Below are 26,498 nucleotides of genomic sequence, written 5' to 3'. Positions count from 1 at the left end.
TTGCATTACTACTGTTGACCTCAGAGCACACGCCTCTTGCCTAATTCTAGGCCTCCTAGCTAAGTCTTTGGAGTTTCAGCTGGAAGAATGCTGGAGGAATACGGAGCTCCTCCCATTTCTCACAGCCACCTCCAACTCTTAAAAACGCTTCCAACTGCCTCCCAGCACACAACCAAAGGAGAAAACTATTCTGTCAAAGAGACGGTGCCAAAAGGCAAAAACAAAGGTAAGGATGATCGCTGGGGAAAGAAGCTGAAAAGGAAAAGCTCAGAACTCTAGCTGGAAATTTGGCTCACATCCCTAGTATGTTACTACATAGTCTGGCTTTGTTGAATGGGTCGCTTTTAAATATTAAAGCTAGATGTAAGCAAGGTTTGCAACAAAGTCCGTAAGACAGCTCAGCTTTTCTCAAAGGCAAGAAGAGAGCAGGATTTTTGACTGGCTCTTTATTCAGTAGTGCTAATTAAATTACCACTGCTACAATGTTTAAAGTCAATTACCTGACCACATCATAAGGATTCTCTTACCAGTTGTCCCAGTTAAGTAATGTTGATTGATCAACTCCTTGACAGGAGCTGATGGCAAAGAAGGTAGCTGTGATCGGAGCTGGGGTCAGTGGCCTGATTTCTCTGAAGTGCTGCGTGGATGAGGGACTTGAGCCCACTTGCTTTGAGAGAACTGAAGATATTGGAGGAGTGTGGAGGTTCAAAGTAAGTGAGATTTTCTTGAGTCTTGAACAGGTTGTGTTGTTATTTCAGGGTGAATCATAGTTACTGATGGGTCATGTTGAGAAATTTATTAAACAACTTTGATCAGATTTTATTTCTATTTATTGATGTGGCCATAATGGAACTGAAGTCATAGACTGGCATCTCTCCCCCGGTCAATACTAACCTAACCCAGGTAGCTGACCCAGGCATGTAAAAGATCTCCTCTTTTGGATTCAGCAATTGTCTTACAGCCCATACTTTTGTCATTCTTTAATACGCTAATATTAGAGAACATTTTACAAAAATAGAAGTAACAGGGATTCTTCTCAACATATCACTTCTGTTTCAATTATTGAACCAAATGCTTCTTTAGAGACCATGTTCTTATCATTACTATTTTTCTCTGACAAATGAACCATGTTTGTTTACTGAGCTTTATCAATGGCATTCCAGTATAACTGCTGTGCAACTCTTGGTTAAATATGTTTTATTAATTAAATTTATTCTATTAATCAAACCAAATATTGATAATGCTAGTTGTCTGTATTAGTCCATTCTCATGCTGCTATGAAGAAATACTGAGACTGGGTGATTTATAAAGGAAAGAGGTTTAATTGACTCCCAGTTCCACATGGCTGGGGAGGACTCAGGAAATTTACAATCACGGCAGTGGGAAAGAGAGGTGCTGAGCAAAGGGGGAAAAGCCCCTTATAAAACCGTCAGATCTCATTAGAACGCACTCACTATCATGAGAAGAGCATGAGGGTAGCTGCCCCCTTGATTCAATTACCTCCCCTCAGGTCCTTCCCACGACATGTGGGGATTGTGGGAACTACAATTCAAGATGAGATTTAGATGGGGACACAAAGCCAAACCATGTCACTGTCCTTCACAATTTGCATAAAAATTAGAAAGTTGCATAGATAGCTATAAGGATTTACAATTATTCCTTCCCACAACCTCTCAATAGGTAGTAGCTTACCACCTTCTAGCTGTGAGATCTTGAGCAAGTTATTTACATCCTGTGTTTCAATTTACTCAGTTATAAATGGATATAATAACAGGAAAGTGCGATTATCTCATAGTGCTATTTTGAAGATTAAGGGAGATAATTCATATAAAGAACTTAGATAAGTTCTGGACTCATAATAGAGTGCAATAAATGTTAGCTACTAATAATAGCTATATATTTTATAGATGAGCAAACTGAAAGTGAGGGAGGTTAAGTGAGGTGGCCAGGGCCACACAACTGGAGGAACTGGCCTTCAAACCAGGGCCTACATGACTTCTAAACAGATAAGCCCTGACTTACAACCATGCCCTAACTTGCATTCTTTCTCAAAAAGATTAAACAAAAGTTTAAGTTCAGAACCCAAAAGCAATGACTTTAGAATTATGTAATCAGGTATCTCTGAGATATTAAAACACATAATATTCCAGATGGGAGCAAAAGATTTGAATACATGAAAATCAAACTCATATCAGCAGAGACCATACAAAGGGCTCTCACTGCAGGCTGACTAGTTAGGACGATAGCAAGGTGATCCAGAACCTGCGCGTGCTTTGTCAGTTCAAATTGAATCTCATGCCAACAGGGATCTTTTTTAACATGTAACATTAGGCTTCTCAAGTACATATGACCATAAACCACACCTGGAGGGTTTTTCTTTTCTTTTTAATATTTTTCTGAGACAGGGTCCTACTCTGTCGCCCAGGCTACCATGCCCAGCCATGGAGAGTTTCTTAAAGATACTGATTCCTTTGGTTAAACCTGCCACCAAAAAAAAAAAAAAAAAAAAAAAAAAAAAAAAAAATACTGATTTGTGGGCACCATCCCAAATCTACTGAATCAAAATCTTCTGGGATTTTTTAATAAACATCTCAAATGAATCCTATGATAAGACAAATTTGGTAATTGTTACACAAACACCTAATTTAAAAATCTGATCATTCTACTATCTAAACCTACTCAGAGTTAATGAGGGAGAAGGGAGAAATTGATTCTTCTGTAAGACAGGTAGCTTTGCAAAAAGGAAAACAGCTTAAATCACATTCATTTCTTATTAAAAGCTGATGATTAACATCATTTTAGTTTTTCCTGGGATGGTGATATAATATGGTGGTCATTCCTGTCTTAACCAAAGATATTTTTGTCCACTCTAGGTTCACATGTAGATTTCCAGCTGGAATTTTTTTTTTTTTTTTTTTTGCTCCCAGGTAGATTCTTAACCTAAACAAGAAATGTAGAAATTACAGTTGGTCCTTGGTATATGCAGGAGATTGGCTCCACAACCTCCCTCCCCCAGTATACCAAAATCCTTGCATACTCACATCCCACTGACTTATTGTCAGCAAGAGAGATGAGAGTTAGTTTGAATAGTCTGCCAACAATATGATTTGATGAATTCTAGGAAGGTATTTTCTGCGGTAAAATATTTCTCCAACTATCCTTTTGCCAGTATCTAAAATTTCAGATTAGAGATACCTTCCTATTCACTAGAAAAACTGGATTAAAACCTGATTAATTAGGCTTTATTGAATATTAAAGGTTAAGTATATAACTGTGGAACTTGTAACAGTATCACATTTCAAATTTCTCTTATAACTATATCCAATAGAGGAATGTAAACTATTGTCTCCACTCAACGAAGTCAGAGTCCAAAGAGTCTCCCTGCAGAGTGAAACATAAAATAAGCAAAATTTCACAGGCTGCCTGCACTAGGGCTATGTGAGGGTTTTGGTTACCAGGTGACTGGGAGTTTCCAAGAAGGATGCTGGGAGCCCCATGCTCTTCCCTGGGAAACTTTGCCTTTTCACTACTCTACCATCCAGAAGCAATTTTTTAAATGGGTTATTAATTTTTGTATTTACACAAATCCTACTGAGATTACTTAACATATTTGGTGGTGACAAGTTAACAATAAATAAGTAAATTTAAGAATCCCTGTCCTATACCCAACCCAGACAATACAGAATTCTTCCAAACTCTCCAGCACCCCTTAGTGGCAATTATGGGCCATGGGACAGGTAGGTAATTAGCATATATTTTTCGTTCTGTTTCCAGCAACGGGAAGCACTTGGCAAGCATCACCTTTTTTTCTTCGCAATACTGCTAGGAAGTATGTATTATGATTATCTTTATTTACATTATTAAGAAGAAACAAATAAAGAATTTGCTCAGGGGAACATAGGTGGCGGGAAAAAAAAAATAAGGGTTTACAATTTCGGAGCTCTCACACTTAAGAACCTTGCTGAAGTATTGATAGAGGAAAACATGATCTTCTTTCAGCTGCTAACCTTCTCTGTTTCCTTTATTGTTCCTAATACCTTGTATTCACGTGGGAGTTACCATGTACATTTTTTTTCCTGTGGGTTTTCTTTTAATATTTGGGTTTGGATCTCCTCCTTTTCCAGATGTATATGTTTAGTTATTTTAATTTTCATGTAATACTCTCTAGACATATCTCAATCTTGATTTTCTTCCTCTGAGTTCAATCTGAAATATCACTTTCTCTCTTAAAATATGGCTCCCCCAAGATCCAATATTCCAAACATATTGCCAATGAGTGTATACCCTTTACCTTGAAAGCAGCAGAAAAAAAAGTGGTAAATACCTGAGCCAGGGAGCTTAATTAGGGGGCTCTATCAGTGATCAAGGCCAGTGATCAAGGGAGACACCAGCCTAATGAAAGATGACAGAAGATAGCAATACTGTAATAGAGATGTGGTTCACAAAGTGCATTGTGCAGAAGCAGCTGGGGAGAGCTTCTAAAATACAGAAATCTGAGCCCGTTTTTTTTTTTTTTTTTTTTGAGATGGTGTCTCACTCTGTTGCCCAGGCTGGAGGGCAGTGGCACAATCTCAGCTCACTGCAACCTCCACCCCCGGGGTTCAAGCGATTTAGCTGGGATTACAGCCTTGTGCCACCACACATCTGGACCCATCTTCTAATGCAACTGGTCCACTGACTGGCATTTGGGAATTGCAATTTTGCCTCTAATTGTAGGACAAGGAAGTAAGAAGAGTTTCAATCATACTCAAGTAACGGAGCAGATAGATGTAAGGTCCATCTGAAAGAGTAAAATGATAGAATCACAGAATATTCTTAAAGAAAGTCAATTTTATTCTTTCTAACTGCTTATGGTAACTACCCATGAAAGCAAAAATATTGATTGGTAAGGGTCAATATAATGATGTTTCACAAAGAAAAAGTTTAATTTGTAAGTTTTTGTAATTCACATTTATAATAAGTAAATCTGTTTCTGCTTTATAAATTTCCTCACTTGAGTAGACTAAATATTACCCTTATAATCTTCTTTAAACTTAGTGTTTACAACCTTTTTATTGTCATGAAGTCAAACATAAACTTCAATTCAGCTCGTGATCGAAAGATCATAAATTCTAAATAAGTGCTATCTGAATTAACTTGGTTTGCTAGAGTTTTCTGACATTCTGAAAATTCTATATTAGAAGAATTCTTTATTATATGATAATTTATGTTAAACAAATTATAGCAAATTCTATACAAGAATATATAAGGAAATTCAGACTATATTTATGCTTAATTATCCAGGCAGTACTAGTATTTAAGTAAATATGTGAGTTAAATTTATCTGTTTTGAAAACTGTGTCTTTGTCCTCCTCTTGATTGACAATAAACCCTCTGTCTCCACTTTCACATCTCCAAAGTTCAAGTGCATTTTAATACAATATAACAATAAGCTCCATAAAGATATAAACTATGTTTGTACTGTTAGCATCTTATCCCTAACTCCAAGCTCAGGCCCTGGTCAGGACAAGCATTTGATACATACTTGTCTATTAAATCAATGTTAATCATCTCTTCATAACTAGGAAAACTAGGCCAATTTTACCCAGATTTGTCTAAATGCACAGATGCCTACTTCAGCAAACAATGTAGAAGGAAGCACATATAAAGACAAGGGGGTCTTTTTTAGCTGCTATTTACCAATTAACCCAACAATAAAAGTTTATCACTTGGCTGGGCGCAGTGGCTCATGCCTGTAATCCCAGCACTTTGGGAGGCTGAGGCGGGCGGATCACCTGAGGTCAGGAGTTTGAGACCAGCCTGACCAAAATGGAGAAACCCCGCCTCTACTAAAAATACAAAATTAGCCGGGCATGGTGGCGCATACCTGTAATCTCAGCTACTCAGGAGGCTGAGGCAGGAGAATCACTTGAACCCAAGAGGGGGAGGTTGCAGTGAGCTGAGATCATGCCATTGCACTCCAGCCTGGGCAACAAGAGCAAAATTCTGTCTCAAAAAAAAAAAAAAAAAAGGGATTATCACTTGATCTTCAGAAAAATAGTGAGGTCATTATTGTTTGCTGACAGACTACACAAGTAAAATCTTCCAAAGGCGAGTTTTGCCCTGGCCCTAAGATTACTATAGGGCCTCAGACATCAAATCAGTTCTTCCCATCACTCAAAATTCCCTTAAAATTGACCTGATAGAGGAGCCAACCACATTTTTAAGCCAAATTGTTGGGTCTTTTAAAAACTAGCATTTTGGCTGTAGTAGAACAGTCTTAGTTTAACTGATTCAAAACTATGACTGGCTTAGCAAATTTAACTCTAGTGGCCAATAATAACAGAAAAGAGATAAATATTCTTAAGTATGTATTTTGAGCCAGGGATTCTGCTAAGTACTTTATTCACTCTCATTAAAGCCTTGAAACAATTGTTGCATGTTTAAGTTATTAATGAGCCCCATTTTACAGAGGAAAATGAGGAAACTGACCTATGTAACTTGCTCATGGTCACAAAGCCATTAAAGGTGGCAGAATTAGGACATCAACCCAGTCAGTGTGACTCCAGAACCCTCCTATTTACTCTATACTACTCATAAAATTATTTGGTCTTGGGGCTGGGCTCAGTGGCTCATACCTGTAATCCCAGCACTTTAGGGGGTTGAGGTGGGTGGATTGCTTGAGCTCAGGAGTTTTAGACCTGCCTGGGCAACATGATAAGACCTCATCTCTACAAAAAAAAAAAAAATTACAAAATATTAGCCAGTGTAGTGGCACGCGCCCGTAGTCCCAGCTACTTGGGAGGTTGAGGTGGGAAGATCACCTGAGCCCAGGAGGTTGATGCTGCCATGAGCCATAATCACGTCACTACATTCCAGCTTGGGCCAGAGTGAGACCCTGTCTCAAAAATAATAATAATAATAATCTGGTTTTGAAAAAAAATAGTATTTTTTTGCTTCATATTTCCCATTTTGAGAACTTGATTAAGAAACTCATTGTCTTGCCAATGACATTACATTCAATCATGCTGAAACACCCAGAAATAGTTTACACATCAGTTTGACATCAGTATTATGCAATTTGAAGCCAGTGTTTGAAAATAAAAACACTGTACCATGATTTGTTTATCCAGAGTTCAGATTATTATATCCTTGTATATGAGACAGAAACCCCCTTGTATTCTAGTGCAAACTCTCTTTGGATCTTAATATGTATAGTTAACAATAACACCATACTAAATTCTAACTACCTAGAAAGCTAGCATACTTTAACCTGATTAGCTTTTACCAAATTACTTGAAATTATAGCGAAGTTACCATTTAAATCTTGATTCTGGCCAGGTGCAGTGGATGAACCAAGCATGGTGGTGCCTGTAATCCCAGCACTTTGGGAGGCTGAGGTGGGTAGATCATGAGGTCAGGAGATCGAGACCATTCTGATTAACACAGTGAAACCCCGTCTCTACTAAAAAATACAAAAAAAAAAAAAATAGCCGGGCGTGGTAGCAGGCACCTGTAGTCCCAGCTACTCTGGAGGCTGAGGCAGGAGAATGCCGTGAACCTGGGAGGTGGAGCTTGCAGTGAGCCGAGATCATGCCACTGCACTCCAGCCTGGGTGACAGAGCGAGACTCTGTCTCAAAAAAAAAAAAAAAAGATTTGATTGTATCAGTGCTACTCACCTTCATCGCTTGACAATGATTGATTTGTGTAAAAGGATTCAAATCAAAATTTGCGAAGTCCCTTCCTCCAAAAGTACTCATTTTATAATACTGAAATTCTCTATTATGTTCTCTGCCCAGTGTCCCAGGGTTTATTGGTTTCTAAAGAGGTAGTGGGTATATACAGCCTCCCCAAGGGGAATTTAGGAAGTAAGCTGGTTGTCACAAAGACTGGCATTAAATATGTAGAGACCTAGGATGCTAATATCTTGCAATGTGCCAAAATAAATGTCCCTGTCCCCAACCTCACCATTGCCAATATTACCCCTACCCCTCACAGTGAGCGTCACAGGCAGGCAACAAACTGGTGTTGTCACAGAATGATTGATGGAACACACAGACTGCACTCATTACCTAAACATTGTCGTCACACTGCAGCAACCAAAGACAATCGCATTACTCAGGGGTTAGATGTAGGAAGAGTAAAAAACAAAAAATTTTTGAATGCGTAATTATCACTAATTATTTTATTTGATCCTTCAGGAGAATGTGGAAGATGGCCGAGCAAGTATCTATCAATCTGTCGTTACCAACACCAGCAAAGAAATGTCCTGTTTTAGTGACTTTCCAATGCCTGAAGATTTTCCAAACTTCCTGCATAATTCTAAACTTCTGGAATATTTCAGAATTTTTGCTAAAAAATTTGATCTGTTAAAATATATTCAGTTCCAGGTATTGTATTTTTGGGGAAATGGGTTTCTCTATGTTAGTTCAGCTCATATTTAAACAGAAAAGTTACTCTGATAATGAAAGCAATTATGAATGAAGTATCCCATTCTAAGTATTTGTTGAAATATAACAGCCTCATATAAAACCCAAAAAGTAGTGTCATTACCCTTGATATTATAGATTATATACATTAATTGAAGAAGAAAATCATCTGTTAAAATTAAAGGTTTGAATGATAATATATTGATGTCAAAACTTTTTTTTTTTTTTCTCCCTGAGAGAGTCTCACTCTGTTGCCCAGGCTGGAGTGCAGTGGCATGATCTCAGCTCACTGCAACCTCTGCCTTCCAGGCTCAAGTGATTCTCCTGCCTCGGCCTCCAGAGTAGCTGGGATTACAGGCACACATCACCATGCCTGGTTCATTTTTGTATTTTTGGTAGAGACGAGGTTTCACCATTTAGGCCAGGCTGGTCTCGAACTCCTGACCTCAAGTGATCCACCCGCCTCGGCCCCCCAAAGCACTGGGATTACAGGTGTGAACCACCGCACCCAGCCTTAAAAATTCATTTAAACTAATATCTGTTATCATTGAATACACCTAGCTTCATTTGCCTTGAAATGGCATATACCAAAATTAAATCGCTGTTTCGTTTTCTTAGCTTCTTCATAGAAATGGGATTTCTTAGATGTGTAATAAATAAACTCATTGGTCTCTGTTCATACTAGAAGGCTGTGGGAAGTATTTTTGCTTATCATTTTTTTCTGAATGCAATCTCTTGCAACCTAAAGATGGCCAGATCATTTTGAAAAACACTTGGAATTACCTTTTCCTGTGCTTCCTTAAAATCAACAAAAAACAATATTTTCATTAAGCATGCTGAATTTTTATCAATGGTCTATACTTTGAGAAATAGCTACTATGCTTAGAAAATAAAATATAAATCACATTTCTTGGCCAGGTGTGGTGATTCATGTTTGCAATCCCAGCACTTTGGGAGGCTGAGGCAGGAAGATCACTTGAACCCAGGAGTTTGAGACCAACCTGGGCAATACAGTGAAAATCTGTCTCTACAAAAAATTTTTAAAAGATTATTCAGGCATGTTGATACCCACCTGTGGTCCCAGCTATTTTAGAGACTGAGAAGGGAGGATCGCTTGAGCCTGGGAGGTCAAGGCTGCAATAAGTGGTGATTGTGCCATTGCACTCCAGCCTGGGCAACAGTGTGAGAGCCTGTCTCAAAGTAAATAACTAACATTTCTGGATAAATAACTGTTAGTGCAGCTTATTTTTTAATACATCTCATTTTCTTAGTAATTCTAATACTAGGCTTATATAATATCAACTTACAATAGTAAATTTTGATGAAAATTTGTATTTATAAATTCCATTAAAATGTCCAGTTCTACCTAATGTAGTTTTTCACCAATTCCTGGTAGATCTAACTTGTGAATAACAGATTATGTATACCAGAAGGTTTTGTAACTTTGTGCACTTAACTATCAATCTACTTAACAAATATATTGCCTTCTTATGATATATAACTTCTATTCCATTCTTTTAGAGATCATGTTAGAGTTGCAAAGGAGTCATTTCTCTTGGTGATTGTGTTACTGCTACTTTTGTTTCTTGGAGAATGAAGAGGGGTTGGGAAGACAGGTTTCTGTTTATTGGTCTCTGAGTTGGTGTAAGTCATAGGTGTTAGAGCTCAACTCGAGAAGCAGGCAAACTGTAACAAGCCCTGTTGCTTATGATTGTCAATGTAATCTACATCAGTGCTTCTCAAACTTTAATGTGGACATGAATCACCTGGATATCTTGTTAAAAATGTAGGTTCTAATTTAATAGGTATGGGGTAAGTTCTGAAATTCTGCATTTCTGACAAGCTTCCAAGTGATATTGAAGATCCTGGTCCTCAAATCACGTTTTGAATAGCAAGGATCTACAGCACTTAGTTAATATACTACTTTGAACTACCATCTGAAATCTTTTCTTTCATCTGAAAACTGCCCAGATATTTAAAGCCCTTTTACAAGATTTCTACTAATAGTCCATATACATTTTTAAATTGAGACAGCTTAAAAATTACCAACCCAGCAGTTGGAAAAATATCTGAATATTTGAGATATATAAAAGACTAAAATACTTGCAAATGAGAAGCATGCCATTCCTCTAGCATTATAAACTTTGCTTCCACTTGACATTGTTTCTTAATCCAGCAAACATGAAACATTTATGTACAATTTTAAAAATTAACAGAACTCCAGTGAGCTACATTTAAAAAAAATCAATGAACCAATAAATCATTTTATTCAAATGAGATCATGAACTGTCTTGCTCACATGATGTACTCTGTTTTAAAAATAGTAAATGTTAAAAACTATCATTCAGTGGAATGCTGACCATGTGTCAGGCACTCTGCAAAGTGTTTTGCGTGAAATATCTTCTCTAATACAAAGTCCACAAAGAAGCGGCTACATAAAACGTTCCTGACATACGCAAATTGCCATGATCACTTGAATTATTGGTTTCCTTGTTCAGACTATCAAATAACAGAGAGAAGTTCTTTAAAAGAAAAGATATTTATTTGGTAATAGAACATTGCAATGAGAATGTACATGCCATGGTAAACTACTTGTGTATTCAGGGAGTTAAAGGAAGACAAAGGTTTTTAAATGGGGAAAAAATACAATTACATAATTGTTTTGAAATAATTATATAAAGAGCAATAACAAGGGTGATGCCAGTCTAAGATTGGACAGTTACTGAGCAGATGTTCTTGTAGAAGTCATTTTTGTGTAAGATTATGATGGTCTTTGTGCAAGGTGGTGGTTTTTTTAGTCTTTTTTATCAGGCACACACCATGAGAACCTGCTCTTTCTGGCCTTTCCCACTTCTATTTGTCGGGTTTCTTAACATTAGTGACTCCATCTGGATCCTGACAGTTTTCATAAGAACTTGCTTTTCTTTCCTCTCTCAAGTCCTTATTCAGTATTCAACACCCTTAACATACTAGTCCTACTGCTGAGTCAGGCCTCTTGCACGAAGCAGCAATGAGAAGGGCACACTGGGCCCATGTTATCCTGGAGTAATTCTCAATGATGCCTTCTCTGTGTTTCTTCAAGACAACTGTCCTTAGTGTGAGAAAATGTCCAGATTTCGCATCCTCTGGCCAATGGAAGGTTGTCACTCAGAGCAACGGCAAGGAGCAGAGTGCTGTCTTTGACGCAGTTATGGTTTGCAGTGGCCACCACATTCTACCTCATATCCCACTGAAGTCATTTCCAGGTGAGACCCACTGGGATTCCCAGCTTTTTGGAGTAGGTTTCCAGGTACTTTATAGGTAGTTTGGATTGACAAGCAGGATTCATTGCTGCAACTGGGCACAACTTGGCTCAATAAGATTGAGACAGAGCTAGAAAGATGAAAGACACCAAACACCATCTTTGTTTCTATTAGTCTGAGTCTTCATCACACATAGATCTCAGAGCCAACTTCCTTGGAAGTCACTAAGTCCTCGGCATAATTTTAGAGAATTCACATCAAACTGGTTCTCTGTTGCAGAGGCCCTTTTAGCCATGTGCCTGCGTTGGCCTTTTTCTACCCTGCCAAACACCGAGCCTTTTTCACAGGGCCATGCTCACACACAAGGGGAGAGCTCCTAGAAAGAAATGCTTTGCAAGTTAGTGATGGGGAGAGAAGTGCAGGAATAGAACCCTGCATCCAGCTGTTCTGGTCCACCCAAGTCTCTCCTCAGAGAACACACTTCTCTCCCAAGGCCCTTAGGAAAATATGTAATATAGTGGTTCATAGTCCAGGCCTCATATTAGAATCACCTGGGGAGCTTCTAAAGCCCTGATGGCCCGGGGACCTACCCCCAAAGATTCAAACACTATGGAGTAGGGTTAGAGCAATGCTCAGGTGATTTTAATATATAGTCAGGATTAAGGCCTGCTCATCTAAAGCAATTGTTCTCAAATAGAGTCACCTGGAGGGCTTTTTAAAGCACAAATTGCTAGGCCCCACCCTCCATATTTCTGATTCAATAGGTGCTATGGCTTGAATGTCCTGTCCAAAACTCATATTGAGATTAATCCCCAATGGGGCAGTATGAAGAGGTGGGGCCTTTAAGAGGTGATTGAGTCGTAAGAGCTCTGCCCTCATGAATGGATTAAGCCATTTGTGGATAAATGGGTTAATGGATTATTGGGTTACACAGGAGTGGAACTGGTGGCTTTATAAGAAGAGGAATATAGACCTGAGCTAGCATGTTAGCATGCTTGGCTCCCTCACCATACAATGCCCTATGCTGCCTTGGGACTGTTCAGAGCCCAAACCAGCAAGAAGGCTCTCAGCAGACGCAGCCCTTCAACCTTGACTTCTCAGCCTCCACAATTGTGTGCCAGAAGAAATAACTTCCTTCCCTTATAAAATATTCGGTTTCAGATATTTTGTTAAAAACAATAGAAGACAAATTAAGACAGTAGCTCTGGCATGAGGCTGAGAATTTTCATTTCTAACACCAGGCAATGCTGATATTGCTGGCCATGTGACCACACTTTGAGAACCAATAATCTAAAGATTCTTTCAAGCAACCCCACTGTCAATGGCAAATACTTTATAAAGTCATGTGTTTCTGGGAAGTGTAAAAGTAACTAGGAAAGGACACAGAGAAACTTGTCTGTGATTAACCACCAGCAAGTCACTGATTTACACAATATGGAAACCAACTCCTATGTGCCTGGTTTTTAGTTTTCGTTTTCGTTTACTTTTCAAAAATAAGATTGATAAATTGCATTCTAACTATTACACAATTATAATAATAGCACTTCATAATGTGCTTAAGAAATATTTAAGAGTATCTGATAAGTGATTTTTTTTTTTTGAGATGGAGTCTCACTGTCAGCCAGACTGGAGTGCAGTGGCACGATCTCAGCTCACTGCAACCTCCACAACCTCCGTCTTCCAGGTTCAAGTGATTCTCCTGCCTCAGCCTCCCAAGTAGCTGGGATTACAAGTGCACGACCACCCCTGGCTAATTTTTGTATTTTTAGTAGAGAGAGCTTCATCATGTTGGCCAGGCTGATTTCAAATTCCTGACCTCAGTTGATCCGCCCACCTCGGCCTCCCAAAGTGCTGGGATTACAGGCATGAGCCACCATACCCTGCCTAATATGTGATATTAAAGGGTCAAATGTCATTACATAGTCCAAAATAGTATATAATAGGCAGCCAGAAGACAGTATCTGGTCCTGCTGTGTTCATCACCATTTGTCTCTGATAGAGACAAACTGCAGCCGTAAGCTGCAACCTCTGAAATAAAAAATCAACCCCTTTGGTCCTGTTTGTTTTTTGTTTTGTTTTGATGTTGTGACAGTCTCACTCTGTCACCCAGACTGGAGTGCAGTGATGTAATCAGGGGTCACTGCATTCTTTACTTCCCAAGCTCAAGCAATCTTCCCACCTCAGTCACCCGAGTAGCTGGGACCACAGGCATGCACCACCATGCCCAGCTAATTTTTGTATTTTTTGTAGAGACAGGGTTTCAGTATGCTGCTCAGGCTGGTCTCAAACTCCTGGGCTCAATCAACCTGCCTAGGCCTCCCAAAGTGCTGGGATTACAGGCCCCACCTGGTCTGGTACCTAAACTTTCTTATGTGCTTTACTCCTATAGAAAAGAGGCAAAACAAATTATTGACTCCAGAAAGGAAAAGCTGGCAATGCAGTTTTATTGAAATTAGCTTAACATAGTTGCTCTGGAGCTCACAGACTTCTCTCTTCTTCCCCCTGAAGGTATTGAGAGGTTCAAAGGCCAATATTTCCATAGCCGCCAATACAAGCATCCAGATGGATTTGAGGGAAAACGCATCCTGGTGATTGGAATGGGAAACTCGGGCTCAGATATTGCTGTTGAGCTGAGTAAGAATGCTGCTCAGGTGTGATGCTCTCTGCTTACCATGCACCTGGAGGGGAGGAAGTGGGGATGCCATACTGGAGAACCCCAGCCATATAATCGCGGCTCCAATCCTCATTAACTAGTTGGTTGGTAGCCCATTGTGGCATCATAGAAAATCTGGAAGTCAAGAAACCAGTTTACCTCCTAGCTCTGTCACTAACCAGCCATGAATCCTAGAGTGATTCATTTCACTTCTCTGGGCAATGGCTCCCTCATTTTTAAAATGGGAACTTTTGACCAGATGATTTTCCATATAAGAGGCCTTTCGTCAGCATGGCTCACTGCAGCCTTGACGTCCTGGGCTCCAATCTTCCTGTCATCTCAGCCTCCTGAGTAGCTGGGACTACAGGCACATGCCACACCACACCCAGCTAACTTTCATATATTTGTAGAGACGAGGGTCTTGCCATGTTGCCCAGGGTGGTCTCAAACTCCTGAACTCAAGCAATCTGCCCGCCTCAGCCTCCCAAAGTGCTGGGATTACAGGCATGCACAACCACACCCAGCCAAGAGGCCTTGTTTCTACCTGGATGTTTAATAAGAGGTTAATCTGTTCATATTCTGGAGGGTGGCTTTTAGAAATTTAGTGCATATTTGAATTATATTTGAAATATAGATAACCTTCAGTTACCCAAATATTATGAAAAGAAAGATTAAATAGATAGTAGGTCTCTCAACTAAAATCATAGATATTTAGGTGCTTCCTGAGGCCTTCTAACCACTGTCATCTTTGCACCTGCTCAGGAATGACACCAGCTGAGCTGCCAAAGAGTCAAACATTCATTACACGATGATACTGCTGACAGTGGTGGTCAGGAATAGCAAAAAATAAACTTCTTCTGCAAGGACAGACAGACCTAGGCAAAGAAGGGAAAATCACTAAACGTCCTCTCCCAAAGTATCCCCTCTCAAGAAGGCCTGAACCAGATGCCCAATCACTCTTACCCTAGCTCTTTCAGCCTGATGTCTCTGGCCACCCAGGGCTTACCATGGCCCTGTGCACAATCAACAAATCACTTCCATCCTGAGTCTTACACTTTCAGGACTCTAGATATCCAGTGGCAAAAGTTATAAGCAAACATGACACCTGCCCAGCAGGTTAATGAAGGGGTTATATTGGGACCTGTCAGAGTCATCTATCAGTCAGTTAGTGCCAGCCTGGGAACAGAGCAGGTCACTAACACCAGAAAGAGACTTACTAGACCCAATAAGTCTTCACTTTGTGAAAATAAACCTCTTGTCACTTATCACCTCAGTGTGAAGAACAAGTGAGGAGGCAGGAACTGTGACAGCCTGGAGCAAAGCAGAGCCGGAAAGTGAGTACCAGCTCTAGGCTGTTTCGTGCTAGGAATACCCGCAAAGCCTTAGGAACAGTGTGTAATGGGGCAGTATGTGAGGAGCTAATATAGCAGTCAGCCAAGTGAAGATCCACCCTAGACTACTGCATGTTGTCAGACCAGTGATTTGGACTTAGATCTCTTCACTCCAAAGATATCAAATCTTAGATAGCAAGAACCAGTTCCTTGTGTGGGTCTTGCCCTACAGAAAGACTTATGGTGCGAGATTCAATATTTAGAAACTACCTTGGCTCTATTTGCATGCCTTATAGCTTCTTAAACAATCTTTTGCACAGAGTGCAAAAGACTTTGTTGCCATCTCCCTCTATCAGTGTAAATGCCACCAGGTGCCCCCTTTTTAGGAGGTACTTCACTTTGAGGTCAATCATCTTTAAAACAGAGCCTCAGTAAATTCTGGGACTATGCATGTGATACATCACCTACATAGTAGATTCCTCCTAAATATAATGTTATAATCACACATTTCCAGGATTATAATCATTCATCTGCATTAATTTCTTCAATATTTATTAGAGTAACAACATAAATCTATAACTATGATAAAACCTTTTACACAGAGTAATATACTCTCAAGCCTTCTGTGAAAAGACTAACCAGAGACTTTACAGGAGCTATACATTCTAGGAACGGAACTAGGTGCATCTGCAAAACTCGAAATTACAACCTGAACTCACCAAAATTCTGAGTGTGCACTGCTCTGTTAAAAGAAATTCACCTTCATAAGGATATAGCACCCTCTACCACAATCCAAAAGCACCACTCAAGATCATATGGGATGGTGCTGCATCGTTGTATTAGTCCATTCTCAACGTTGCTATGAAGACATATCCGAGACTGGGTAATTTATAAAGAAAAGAGATTTAATTGACTTACAGTTTGGCATGGCTGGGGAAGCCTCAGGAAACTAACAATCATGACGGAACGCACCTCTTTACGAGGGTGGCAGGAGAGAGAATGAGAGTGAAGGGGGAGCCCCTTATAAAACCATCAGATCTCGTGAGAACTTACTCCCAATTAGGAGAACAGCATGGCAGAAACCTCCCCCATTATTGAATTATCTCCACCTGGTCCTGCCCTTGACACGTGGGGATTATTACAATTTAAGGTGAGATGTGGGTGGGGACACACAGCCAAACCATATTAGTCATTTACATACTTCTGACCAAAAACCAAATCTCTGGCCTTTGACTTAAAGCATGCGTCTCAGAGAAAGCAACCTGAGCCTAAATCCTCATGTTTCTCTCACTGTTGCAGCTAGTGTCACTAAGGCAGGTTAGACTCCCCTGCTGTAGGGAGGGTCACAACAGAAAAAGAGTGAATCAAACAGGCAGAGCATTCCATTTGAAACATGGTTTGCTCCTGAGAAAGAAGAGGGGACAGTAAGTAATGGAAAGAGACACTAATGAAAATATTTTCGTATCTAATATCTAATCAAAGTATTGCCAAGTCAGCCTATAAGGGCAACGGCAGGAGAAATTCAGAACATGGGTATATACCACACACAGACCAGCAATACAGGAATGCTTGGTATAGGTGCTACTTCACAAGATAGGAATGTAAGGCCCATCCCCACAAAATTTGTCTCCAAATTCTGGTTCACTCTAGACATAAGGCACTGTATGAAACTCCTCTCTTCCAGCCTAACTTTACAAAATAACAGCTAGCAGTGCTTATCACTTGCCAGGCAATATTTCAAGTACTTTATATATACCACCTCATTTAATCTACACAAGAATGCCATGAGGTAGGTACTGTTAATACCCCCATTTTACAGACAGAGAAACTGAGGCACAGAGAGATTGAAATAATTCAGCCATGGCAACACAGATTGAAATAGTTCACCCACAGTAGTGTGATTGAGATTCAAACCCAAGCAGTCTGTACCCAAACCTCTTAAGTAAATTGGTTACCTTGAAAGTGAATCTTATGTGTTTATCAAGTATAGCCTTAAACAAAAACTTATTGGATGGTATGTAAAAATTTAAGAAGCAGTTCAAGTATGCATTTGGCCAATGGGAGAGTAACAGTGAACACAGCAAAATATACATTTGAAAAGAGATTAAATGTACATTTTGGAAACAAGGGAAATCTTAGTAAACAAGGTAAAGAATACATCTGAAAGAGGATTCAGATGTGCACTTTAAGAGAAAGAGAATCACAGTATAAATTCAGAGTTTTTAACTTTTAAAATATATTACAGACACTGTGTCTCATGCCTGTAATCCCAGCACTTTGGGAGGCTGCGGCAGGAGGATTGCTTAAGCCCAGAAATTTGAGACCGACCTGGGCAACATAGTGAAACCGTCTCTACAAAAAAAATTGTTTGAATTAGCTGGATGTGGTGGTACATGTCTGATACTGAGGTGGGAGGATCACTTGAGTCTGGGAGGTCGAGACTGCAATGAGCTATGACTGCACAACTACAGTTCAGCCTAAGTGACAGAGCAAGACCCTGTCACACACACACACACACACACACACACACACACACACACAATAATAAAGTCTTTTAAGTATGGAAGGAAGATTATTTCCCTTGTTATTCTCCATCCAGGGATATTCAGATGCATACACTTATACTTGTGTAGTCAGTAGGCTATAATCACACATTTCCAAGGATTATAATCATTCTACCTGCACTATAGAAGAAACTTAGGTGAGTGGAAAACATGAGAGGAGGGAGGAAGGAACTTTCTCTTAAGGAGCAGCAAACCACAACTAAACATGGGAAAGACTTGTGGATTTTGTCATCAGAGTTAGCCCAAAGACTTTCTCATGACTCTATGAAGTTCTCAAGACTTTGTTGCAGTCTTCCTGCATCAGTGTAAATGCCACTGGGTATCCCTACTTAGGAGGTACTTTACATTGAGGTCAATCATCTTTAAAACAGAACCTCTGTAAATTCTGGGGCTACACATGTGATACATGACCTTCATAGTAGATTCCTCCTAAATGGGACAATGCCCTAATTTAAACTGCATTTCTTTTTGCTTGCCAGGTTTTTATCAGCACCAGGCATGGCACCTGGGTCTTGAGCCGTATCTCTGAAGATGGCTATCCTTGGGACTCAGTGTTCCACACCCGGTTTCGTTCTATGCTCCGCAGAGTACTGCCACGAACAGCTGTAAAATGGATGATAGAACAACAGATGAATCGGTGGTTCAACCATGAAAATTATGGCCTTGAGCCTCAAAACAAGTAGAGTTATTTTGCTTTTTTATGGTATACTCATTGGTGAGCAAAGTTGTCTGAAGGTGTCTACCTTAACAAAGATTCAAACTGCTAACACAGTAGTTAAAACTACAATCTAACAATATGAGTATCTTCTAGGTCCTGGAGTTTGGATTCTAAATTTGTTCTGTATGTCTTTAAAAAATACTTAAGAAGATGAAGCAGAAGTGTTATAAGCTGCTCCAGAAAGCAAAACTAGGGGAGAACTTTCTAATACCCAGAGTTATCTAACATTGGAGAAAACTGTTTCAAGAGACTACGACCTGCCTTTCAGAGGGGTGTGGTGGGAAACATGTAATTCTCCATCTAATAATTTATGCTTTGCTAACCCTATAGCATGAAGGTTCTTCCCATGGGAAACCTTTGAAAACACATTCTTTTTTCTTTGCTAAAAGACAAATGTCTGTTGACGTCAAAGTTATATGTCAGTGATTTAAGCACAAGAAAATGTTATGAATGGTTCTTTTGCTTTAGTTGTTACAGTCTTCTTCCCTTAAAAAAACAGAAGAGCTTTAGAATCTTTTAACAAATGCCTGCCATGTAACTACCATATTCTAAGATCTGACATAAGTGCCATGTATTGTCTATTAAAAAAAGAAAAAGAAAATGTTCTCAAATCTACAAAAAAATAAGAAGACTTTGCATCAACATCCATGCTATTACTAACAGAGACTCCATGGATATTTGGGATTAACAAATATCACCAAACCTAATTTTATACATTAATTTTCACATTGATCCCTTCATAGATTTCAAAACTAGTGGAAATTTAGCAAATTTTTTCTTTCTTATGATCAAATAGGGGTTAAATAAAACAACAAAATAATAAAAGCTATATAGCATGAAAAAGGTTAAAAACAGAAATGATATAATAACCACCATAATACCTGGGGATTGACCATAGGCACAGGCATTTTGTCTAAGCCCTTGGGGATGCTTCCTTCCTTAAAATCTCTTTCACTCATGTTGCCTACATGTTTTCCCTTATTTATTGATGGGAGATATTTGTGACATGAGAATTAAGTCAGAAAATAAGGATTTGCACAGACAACCAGTTAAGTTACAGTTTTACAGATATTTGAAAAGCCCTTTTATTTTCGGAGCCATACCCCAAAAATATCAAGAGGGTTCAAGATTCCTCAGCAAATGATCCTTCAGAATGTTTTTCTTCTGTATGTCTCAGATACTTTATGAAGGAACCTGTACTAAATGATGATGTCCCAAGTCGTCTACTCTGTGGAGCCATCAAGGTGAAATCTACAGTGAAAGAGCTCACAGAAACTTCTGCCATCTTTGAGGATGGAACAGTGGAGGAGAACATTGATGTCATCATTTTTGCAACAGGATATAGTTTCTCTTTTCCCTTCCTTGAAGATTCACTTGTTAAAGTAGAGAATAATATGGTCTCACTGTATAAATACATATTCCCCGCTCACCTGGAGAAGTCAACCCTTGCATGCATTGGTCTCATCCAGCCCCTAGGTTCCATTTTCCCAACTGCTGAACTTCAAGCTCGTTGGGTGACAAGAGTTTTCAAAGGTAAGTGTGTAGGCAGGTGAGTGGCTAAGCATTTCAGATCTGGTGAAGTTTATCAATAATGATAAGAAGGTTGCCTGAGATAAAAAGGTTGCCAAGAAAAAGTTTGACAACCTTGGCTGCTCTCACAAGACTAACATTCTAAAAAGTTACTGGAGAATTCAAAGAATAACAGATACAGGAATTTAGTAATAATAAGTACCTGCAATCATCCTTTTAAAATATTAGACAGTCAAGAGAATTTCAACTGGCATAAAGCTCAGTGCATATTAACTTTTCTTTGAATCATGAGAGATAAGTTTAAGAAAAAGATCTGTGTCTCCTGGTTTTACCTATGTGTTGTTTAAAAATTCCTCAGCATATCTGCAAATCAATTTAACTCTTAATACCTGAGCAGCTCAACCTCACAAATCCCTACAAGTTATAAAATTATTAAAAGGTTTCTTTCTGAGTGTCTGTGTAGCACTTCATACTCCTCAGAACAGTGTTACCTCCCTGCCTCCAGGGTTCAATTCTGTTCAGCAAAAGCTTACTGAATACCTAGCCCTGTGCTGGGAACTGGTGGGACAGAGAGAAATTTAAACAGATCATTTCAACATAACATGACAAATGCTTTGATTGAGTAATATATGGAGTGCTCAGGGAAGGAGAGAAAGGGCACTTATCATGGTAGAATAAGGGAAGGGCACATGATAAAGGAAAACGTCCTGGATAACTGCATTTCTCAGGGGCAGAAAAGGGGATTGCCTGAACAAAAGCATAGAGGCAATGATGCATATGGAAAGGCACATGCTATTTGACATTGCTAGAGCATGACGTATGAGGCAGAGAGAGATGAGCGATTACTCTTGAAGAAGAAGGAGACAGGACACAGGAATTTTGTAAGACATGCTGTGTAGCTTAGATTATAAATTATAGATCAGTTCTTCCCCAATATGGCCACATGAAAATCACCTGATGGATCCTTAGGGACCCTGGTTAAGTAAGACTGGCCAAGGGACATGGAATCTGCATTTTAGAAAGCTCTTCAGCCCTTCACCAATGAAGGGTTATAAGCAAGGAACAGGCATTAGCAGATTTACACTTTAGACAGATTGTTTCAGCAGTAGTGTGGAATATAGATTTGAAAGTGGGGAAAGACTACAGCCTCAGGGATGAAAGAGAAAGCTACTGAAATAGCCTATGCTAAAATATGACACATCCTGGGCCAGGGCAGAGATACAAAGTGGAAAGGAAGCCATAAATGTGAGAAATCATTAAGGGAAAAATCAGCATGACATTATGATTCGTTCAATGTGGGAAAGTCAGAGAAATAGAGAGGAATCAAGGAGGACTTACAGATCTCTGGCATTGGAAACCAGGTGGACAGTAGTGCTGTGAATAAAGAGGGGGTGTGCAGAAAATGATGCAAGTCTGGACAGGAGGGCTTCAGTGAGGAGCTCAGGTCTGGACTACTTGAATATGAGATGTCTGATGACTCTAGGCAAGGGGACTTGACCATATTTCAACACATCCAAAGCTCAGGGGACACTTGTGGGCAGACGATGGAGTCATGAGCACACAATAATAACTCCTGCATCAATCTTTCCCTATCTCTACTGCCCTACTCTCATCTCTTACCAGGTTTATTTCAACAGCCTCTTTACTGGTCTCCCCAGCTTTGGGCTTGCCTCCCTGGAGTCCATTTTCCTAAATTCAGCAGCCAGACAGATCTTTCCAAAAAATAAATCCAATCTTCTCACTTCATTCCGAATACTCTTCCACTGATTTGATTTGGGACCTCCTGTCACCTTCAGGATAGAGCCCAAACCACTAGTCATGGCTACCAGGCTCCCAGACACACTTCCCTTTTCCAGCCTCTTCTCTTGGCCCTCTCCATCTTGTAGTCCGTGCTGTAGACTGTGCTCCCTGGACAGCGTCACATAGAGTGCTATGGGAGTGGCACCCCCTGAAGTTCAACAGCACAGAAGCCCTGACTGGTATGACATGGTTCAATGTCCAGAGTTTAATTTTAAGAATCAACAACTAGATAAAGTAATGATATTGACTCAAACTTACTATTCAAACCAACCTTTTATTCCTTAGGCTTGTGTAGCCTGCCCTCAGAGAGAACTATGATGATGGACATTATCAAAAGGAATGAAAAAAGAATTGAGCTGTAAGAATTTTTTTTAATTCTTTACATGAAGCAGTGTTTCTCAAAGTACAGTGATCTAACTACTTACAAGAACCGCCTAGCTGCCTGATAAAATGCAAATTTCTGGGCTATAGCCCAGATGATTGAATCAGAATCTCTGTGTGTGAGGCTAAAAATTTGCATTTTTATCTTCTTCCTAAGCGATTCTTATACATACTAGGTTAAGAACCAAATACTTAAAGATAAGAATTGTACCAAATCAGAGCACTTCTCCTTGGCTTCATTTCATTTCAGTTTTATATGACGCCCATGTCAGATTCCATAACTTCTCAAGCCACCTACACTCTGTGGTTAGAGAGGGAATGGGATGAGACAGTGGTGGTGATAGTAGCTTGAATAGCTGTGAAAAGTTAGAGAATCCCCATCAAAATAAATTAGGAAGGGGTTGGTGTGAAGGTTCAAGGATTTGTACTTTGTGATGAGGTAAAATGAGGTTCAACAGTGATCGAGTACCCTTGGAAAGTTTATTTGGGGCTTACATCAGGTGTAAGGAGTTTTCTCATGTTCAAATTCAAATTTACCTAAGATTGATTGAGTATCTACTATATGCCATCCAGACTGCCAGGTACTTTAGTAATTTAACAAGCAAATATTAAGCATCTCCTCTGAGCAAGACACCAAGCTATGCTTTCATATGCGTTATCTCATGAATTCCTGCAGCCATCCTGGCTAGCATGTACTTGCCTGGAGATTTGCCACTGCTTAAAAAATGCCAAACAATGGTTACCAATCTTGTCACATTTCTAGAGCATCCACGAATTCATGGCTCTTTATTTGAGGGCGTATTCTCAATCTGAGATATGAGCCTCCTGGTATGATAAAACTCAAACTTTCCACCAGAGATTCATTCAAAACTCATTCACATATTCACTCATTCCTTCATTCCTTTAGCAGTTTTGAATGCCTAATATTCTAGAAAACTTAGAACATTCTGTGAATATTCCCTTTTTACTTTCTTCACTAAGGTTTGGAGAAAGCCAGAGCCAGACGTTGCAGACCAATTATGTTGACTACTTGGACGAGCTCGCCTTAGAGATAGGTGCGAAGCCAGATTTCTGCTCTCTCTTGTTCAAAGATCCTAAACTGGCTGTGAGACTCTATTTTGGACCCTGCAACTCCTATCAGTATCGCCTGGTTGGGCCTGGACAGTGGGAAGGAGCCAGGAGTGCCATCTTCACCCAGAAACAAAGAATACTGAAGCCACTCAAGACTCGGGCCCTGAAGGATTCATCTAATTTCTCAGTTTCTTTTCTGTTGAAAATCCTGGGCCTTCTTGCTGCTGTTGCGGCCTTTTTTTGCCAACTTCAATGGTCCTAGTCAGCATAATGCTTTGGGCTTTATTATCTTGTCAGTCACTACCTCCTAAAGAAAAGAAAAAAAGGCTAGAAGAAAAAACATTAAATTCATGTTCTAATTATAGATTTTAGAGTTAGGTAGTACAGGTGAGGGGGAAATTGTAAAGAATTAGCAGAATTAGGCATATGTACAAAACCAAAATTTTGTCATGAAATTTTGCCATTCCACGCTTCCCTCAGTTCACCAAAGTTACCAAAATGTAAAATAAAATAAGACTGGCTCAGGTAAGTAGTGCTGCCAACCCTGATATAGGGGAATTGTGTGGAAAAATAGTAGAATTACACAGCATGAAAAGCAGCCCATGGTTTAAATTATTGGACAATTTAAATTGTGGGTAAATATTTAAAACTCCTGAACAATGTTTCTGATGGTCTTCTATCCACCCTACTTGGTAACAAAGTTCTCAGATGTTAGGACATGTTTCATTTGCTCAGTCAGGGATCACTCAAAACTATTAGACAAAAAAGTGAGAGGATAGATTTAGAAAACATCAGTGATGCTCAGATGAACTTTTAGGACCTCATATTAAGAGCTAAGCAAATGGCCACATTTCGTATGTTTTGACAGAGATACTGCTGGAAAAATTAAAATTAAAATGCCATAATAGCTACCTAACAAATATATATGTTTAATGCTTATCATGGGCCAGACATTGTGCTATGTGCACATCATATGTATTATTTCATTTAATTCTCACAACAATTCTGTGAGATGGTTACAGCTATTATAGTCATTTCACAGATGATGAAACTAAGATTCAGAGCAGCTGATCTTGTGAGGCAGCTGGAATTGGAACCCAGGTTTGTTGAACTCTAGAACTAAAGATCATAATGTTGTCTTGTAATATATTTATTTACAAAACACTTCATTATTTATAAATAATTTACTAACAGTTTATCTTATTTATACTCATATATCTGCTACTTTGGGAGGCCCTTTACATAGAAAACAGCATTCTTTTTGCCAAATATGACCAAATTACTTTTATTTATAATTTTTGATTTATATTTCAGCTAGATCTAAAAAGCATCTGAAGGAATTTACAATGAAAGATAACTATGCAATAACATTTAGGATAATCTTTGACATTTTGGAAAAATAAGAATTGAGGAAAAAAAACGTATCTCCCAAGCAGATGCAAAGCATTATAATGATTGACACTTGTATCTAACTCCAGTCTTACAGATAACCAAGGCAAAAAGCTAAATAAACAATATGTAACCTCTAATATTTGGTAAAAGGAAGTATACTGGTCTGTTAGGAGAGACAAACTTTTTTTTAGAATTGAAGTCTGAAACAAACAAAACAATTCAATGTCAATAGACATTGAGCAACATAATAGACAAACATCTCCTAAGGGAACATTTGTTACAGCTGCTCCTTCCCTGAACCGTGCTTTGGAAGATAAGCTCTGTCCTGAGTCCAAACCAAGCCCTTCCAAGAGAGAACAAAGGTCGGAGATGTTGAAGATTTCAGCAAATTTCTCCTCTTATTTCTACCAAGACTTTGTGAACATTGCTCTTCATTTTGGCCTGTATTTCTCCTTCAGAGACGTAGAACAATGGAATGTCAGTCTCTGTAGTTAAAACTTTTTCTTTAAAATTCAATTAAGTTACACCAGGATTTACAGGCAAGATTTTTTTTTCATTGCTCCCATAAGCAAATTTGTTTTAAAATAATTGTAAATGAGGTATATACTTAGTTCTTGGTTAAAAAATATATTGCTTTGTTAAGTATTAAAGACTATTTGTAAGTCATTGTATTAATAATACTAATAAAATTTATCAAGCCTTTATAGCAAGGGTCAGTGAATTACCACTGCCTGTGGGCCAAATCTAGCTCACTATCTGTTTTTGTAAATAAAATTTTATAATAGTATACAGCCACACTCATTCATTTATTTTCTGTGGTTGCTTTCAAGCTACAATTGTAGAGTTGGGTAGTCGCAACAGAACCTGTGTGGCCCACAAGGCTAAAATATTTACATTCTCACCCGTTACAGAAAAAGTTTGACAATTCCTGCTTTATAATATGTAAGGCATTGTCCCGTTTTGCATAACTTGCCTTATTTCATCATTATCACTACCCATTTAGTAGCTATGGTTGTTATCTTACTTCTACAGTGGAAGAGATTGAAAAGCATTTGTCAGGTTAATGCTAAATCAGTGCAGAAATATAGCTCCACTAGGAAAATATTATTAAATTTATATCCCTAAAATTTTTAGAAATCTCTTGAAATCTTTCCAAATGTTCTGGTATCTTTGAAAAATGTAAATAGTTTATTTATAGAGAATCCTGCCTCTGAGGTTGACTCAAAGGTTAAAGAAAGCTCATCAGTCTATCCTTCTGCCTCCACATATCCTGAACATCAAACTATCCCAGGAAAACCATCTAGAATAGTTTGTTTCAAAATATTAGCCACAGACCACCTACATCACAATAACTCAGAGAGCTTATAGAAGTAAAGATTCCTGAATATAAATATAGTAATAATTCAA

The 26,498-nt window shown here is 39.0% G+C and overlaps 1 protein-coding gene across 2 annotated transcripts; it reads left to right on the top strand.

Moving 5' to 3' along the window:
- The first annotated feature begins 119 nt into the window (after nucleotides 1-119).
- On the top strand, nucleotides 120-25,878 carry FMO2 (flavin containing dimethylaniline monoxygenase 2). 2 transcript variants are annotated; one of them, XM_054501699.2, is made up of 9 exons: nucleotides 120-226; nucleotides 573-710; nucleotides 8,182-8,370; nucleotides 11,492-11,654; nucleotides 14,160-14,302; nucleotides 18,679-18,878; nucleotides 20,095-20,450; nucleotides 22,533-22,605; nucleotides 23,610-25,878. In XM_054501699.2, the coding sequence occupies exons 2-9, from the start codon at nucleotides 579-581 to the stop codon at nucleotides 23,959-23,961; spliced, it is 1,608 nt and encodes a 535-aa protein (XP_054357674.1). In that variant the 5' UTR covers nucleotides 120-226; nucleotides 573-578; the 3' UTR covers nucleotides 23,962-25,878. The 2 variants fall into 2 exon arrangements, with proteins under 2 accessions (XP_054357674.1, XP_054357684.1); XM_054501709.2 differs by lacking the exon at nucleotides 120-226 and adding an exon at nucleotides 3,775-3,829 and having other exon boundaries at nucleotides 650-710.
- The last annotated feature ends 620 nt before the right edge of the window (nucleotides 25,879-26,498 follow it).

Source organism: Pongo pygmaeus, chromosome 1, assembly GCF_028885625.2.
Source record: "Pongo pygmaeus isolate AG05252 chromosome 1, NHGRI_mPonPyg2-v2.0_pri, whole genome shotgun sequence".
In the NCBI taxonomy this organism is placed as follows: Eukaryota; Metazoa; Chordata; class Mammalia; order Primates; family Hominidae; genus Pongo; species Pongo pygmaeus.
This window is presented reverse-complemented; position numbering and strand designations above follow the sequence as displayed.

Bases quoted from the DNA above. Each gene is read 5' to 3' on its own strand.
- FMO2 (XM_054501699.2), top strand. From the start codon at position 579: ATGGCAAAGAAGGTAGCTGTGATCGGAGCTGGGGTCAGTGGCCTGATT. The intron at 18,879-20,094 runs GTAGAGTTATTT...TGTATGTCTCAG, and splicing joins GGCCTTGAGCCTCAAAACAA to ATACTTTATGAAGGAACCTG. The intron at 20,451-22,532 runs GTAAGTGTGTAG...TTTATTCCTTAG, and splicing joins GGTGACAAGAGTTTTCAAAG to GCTTGTGTAGCCTGCCCTCA.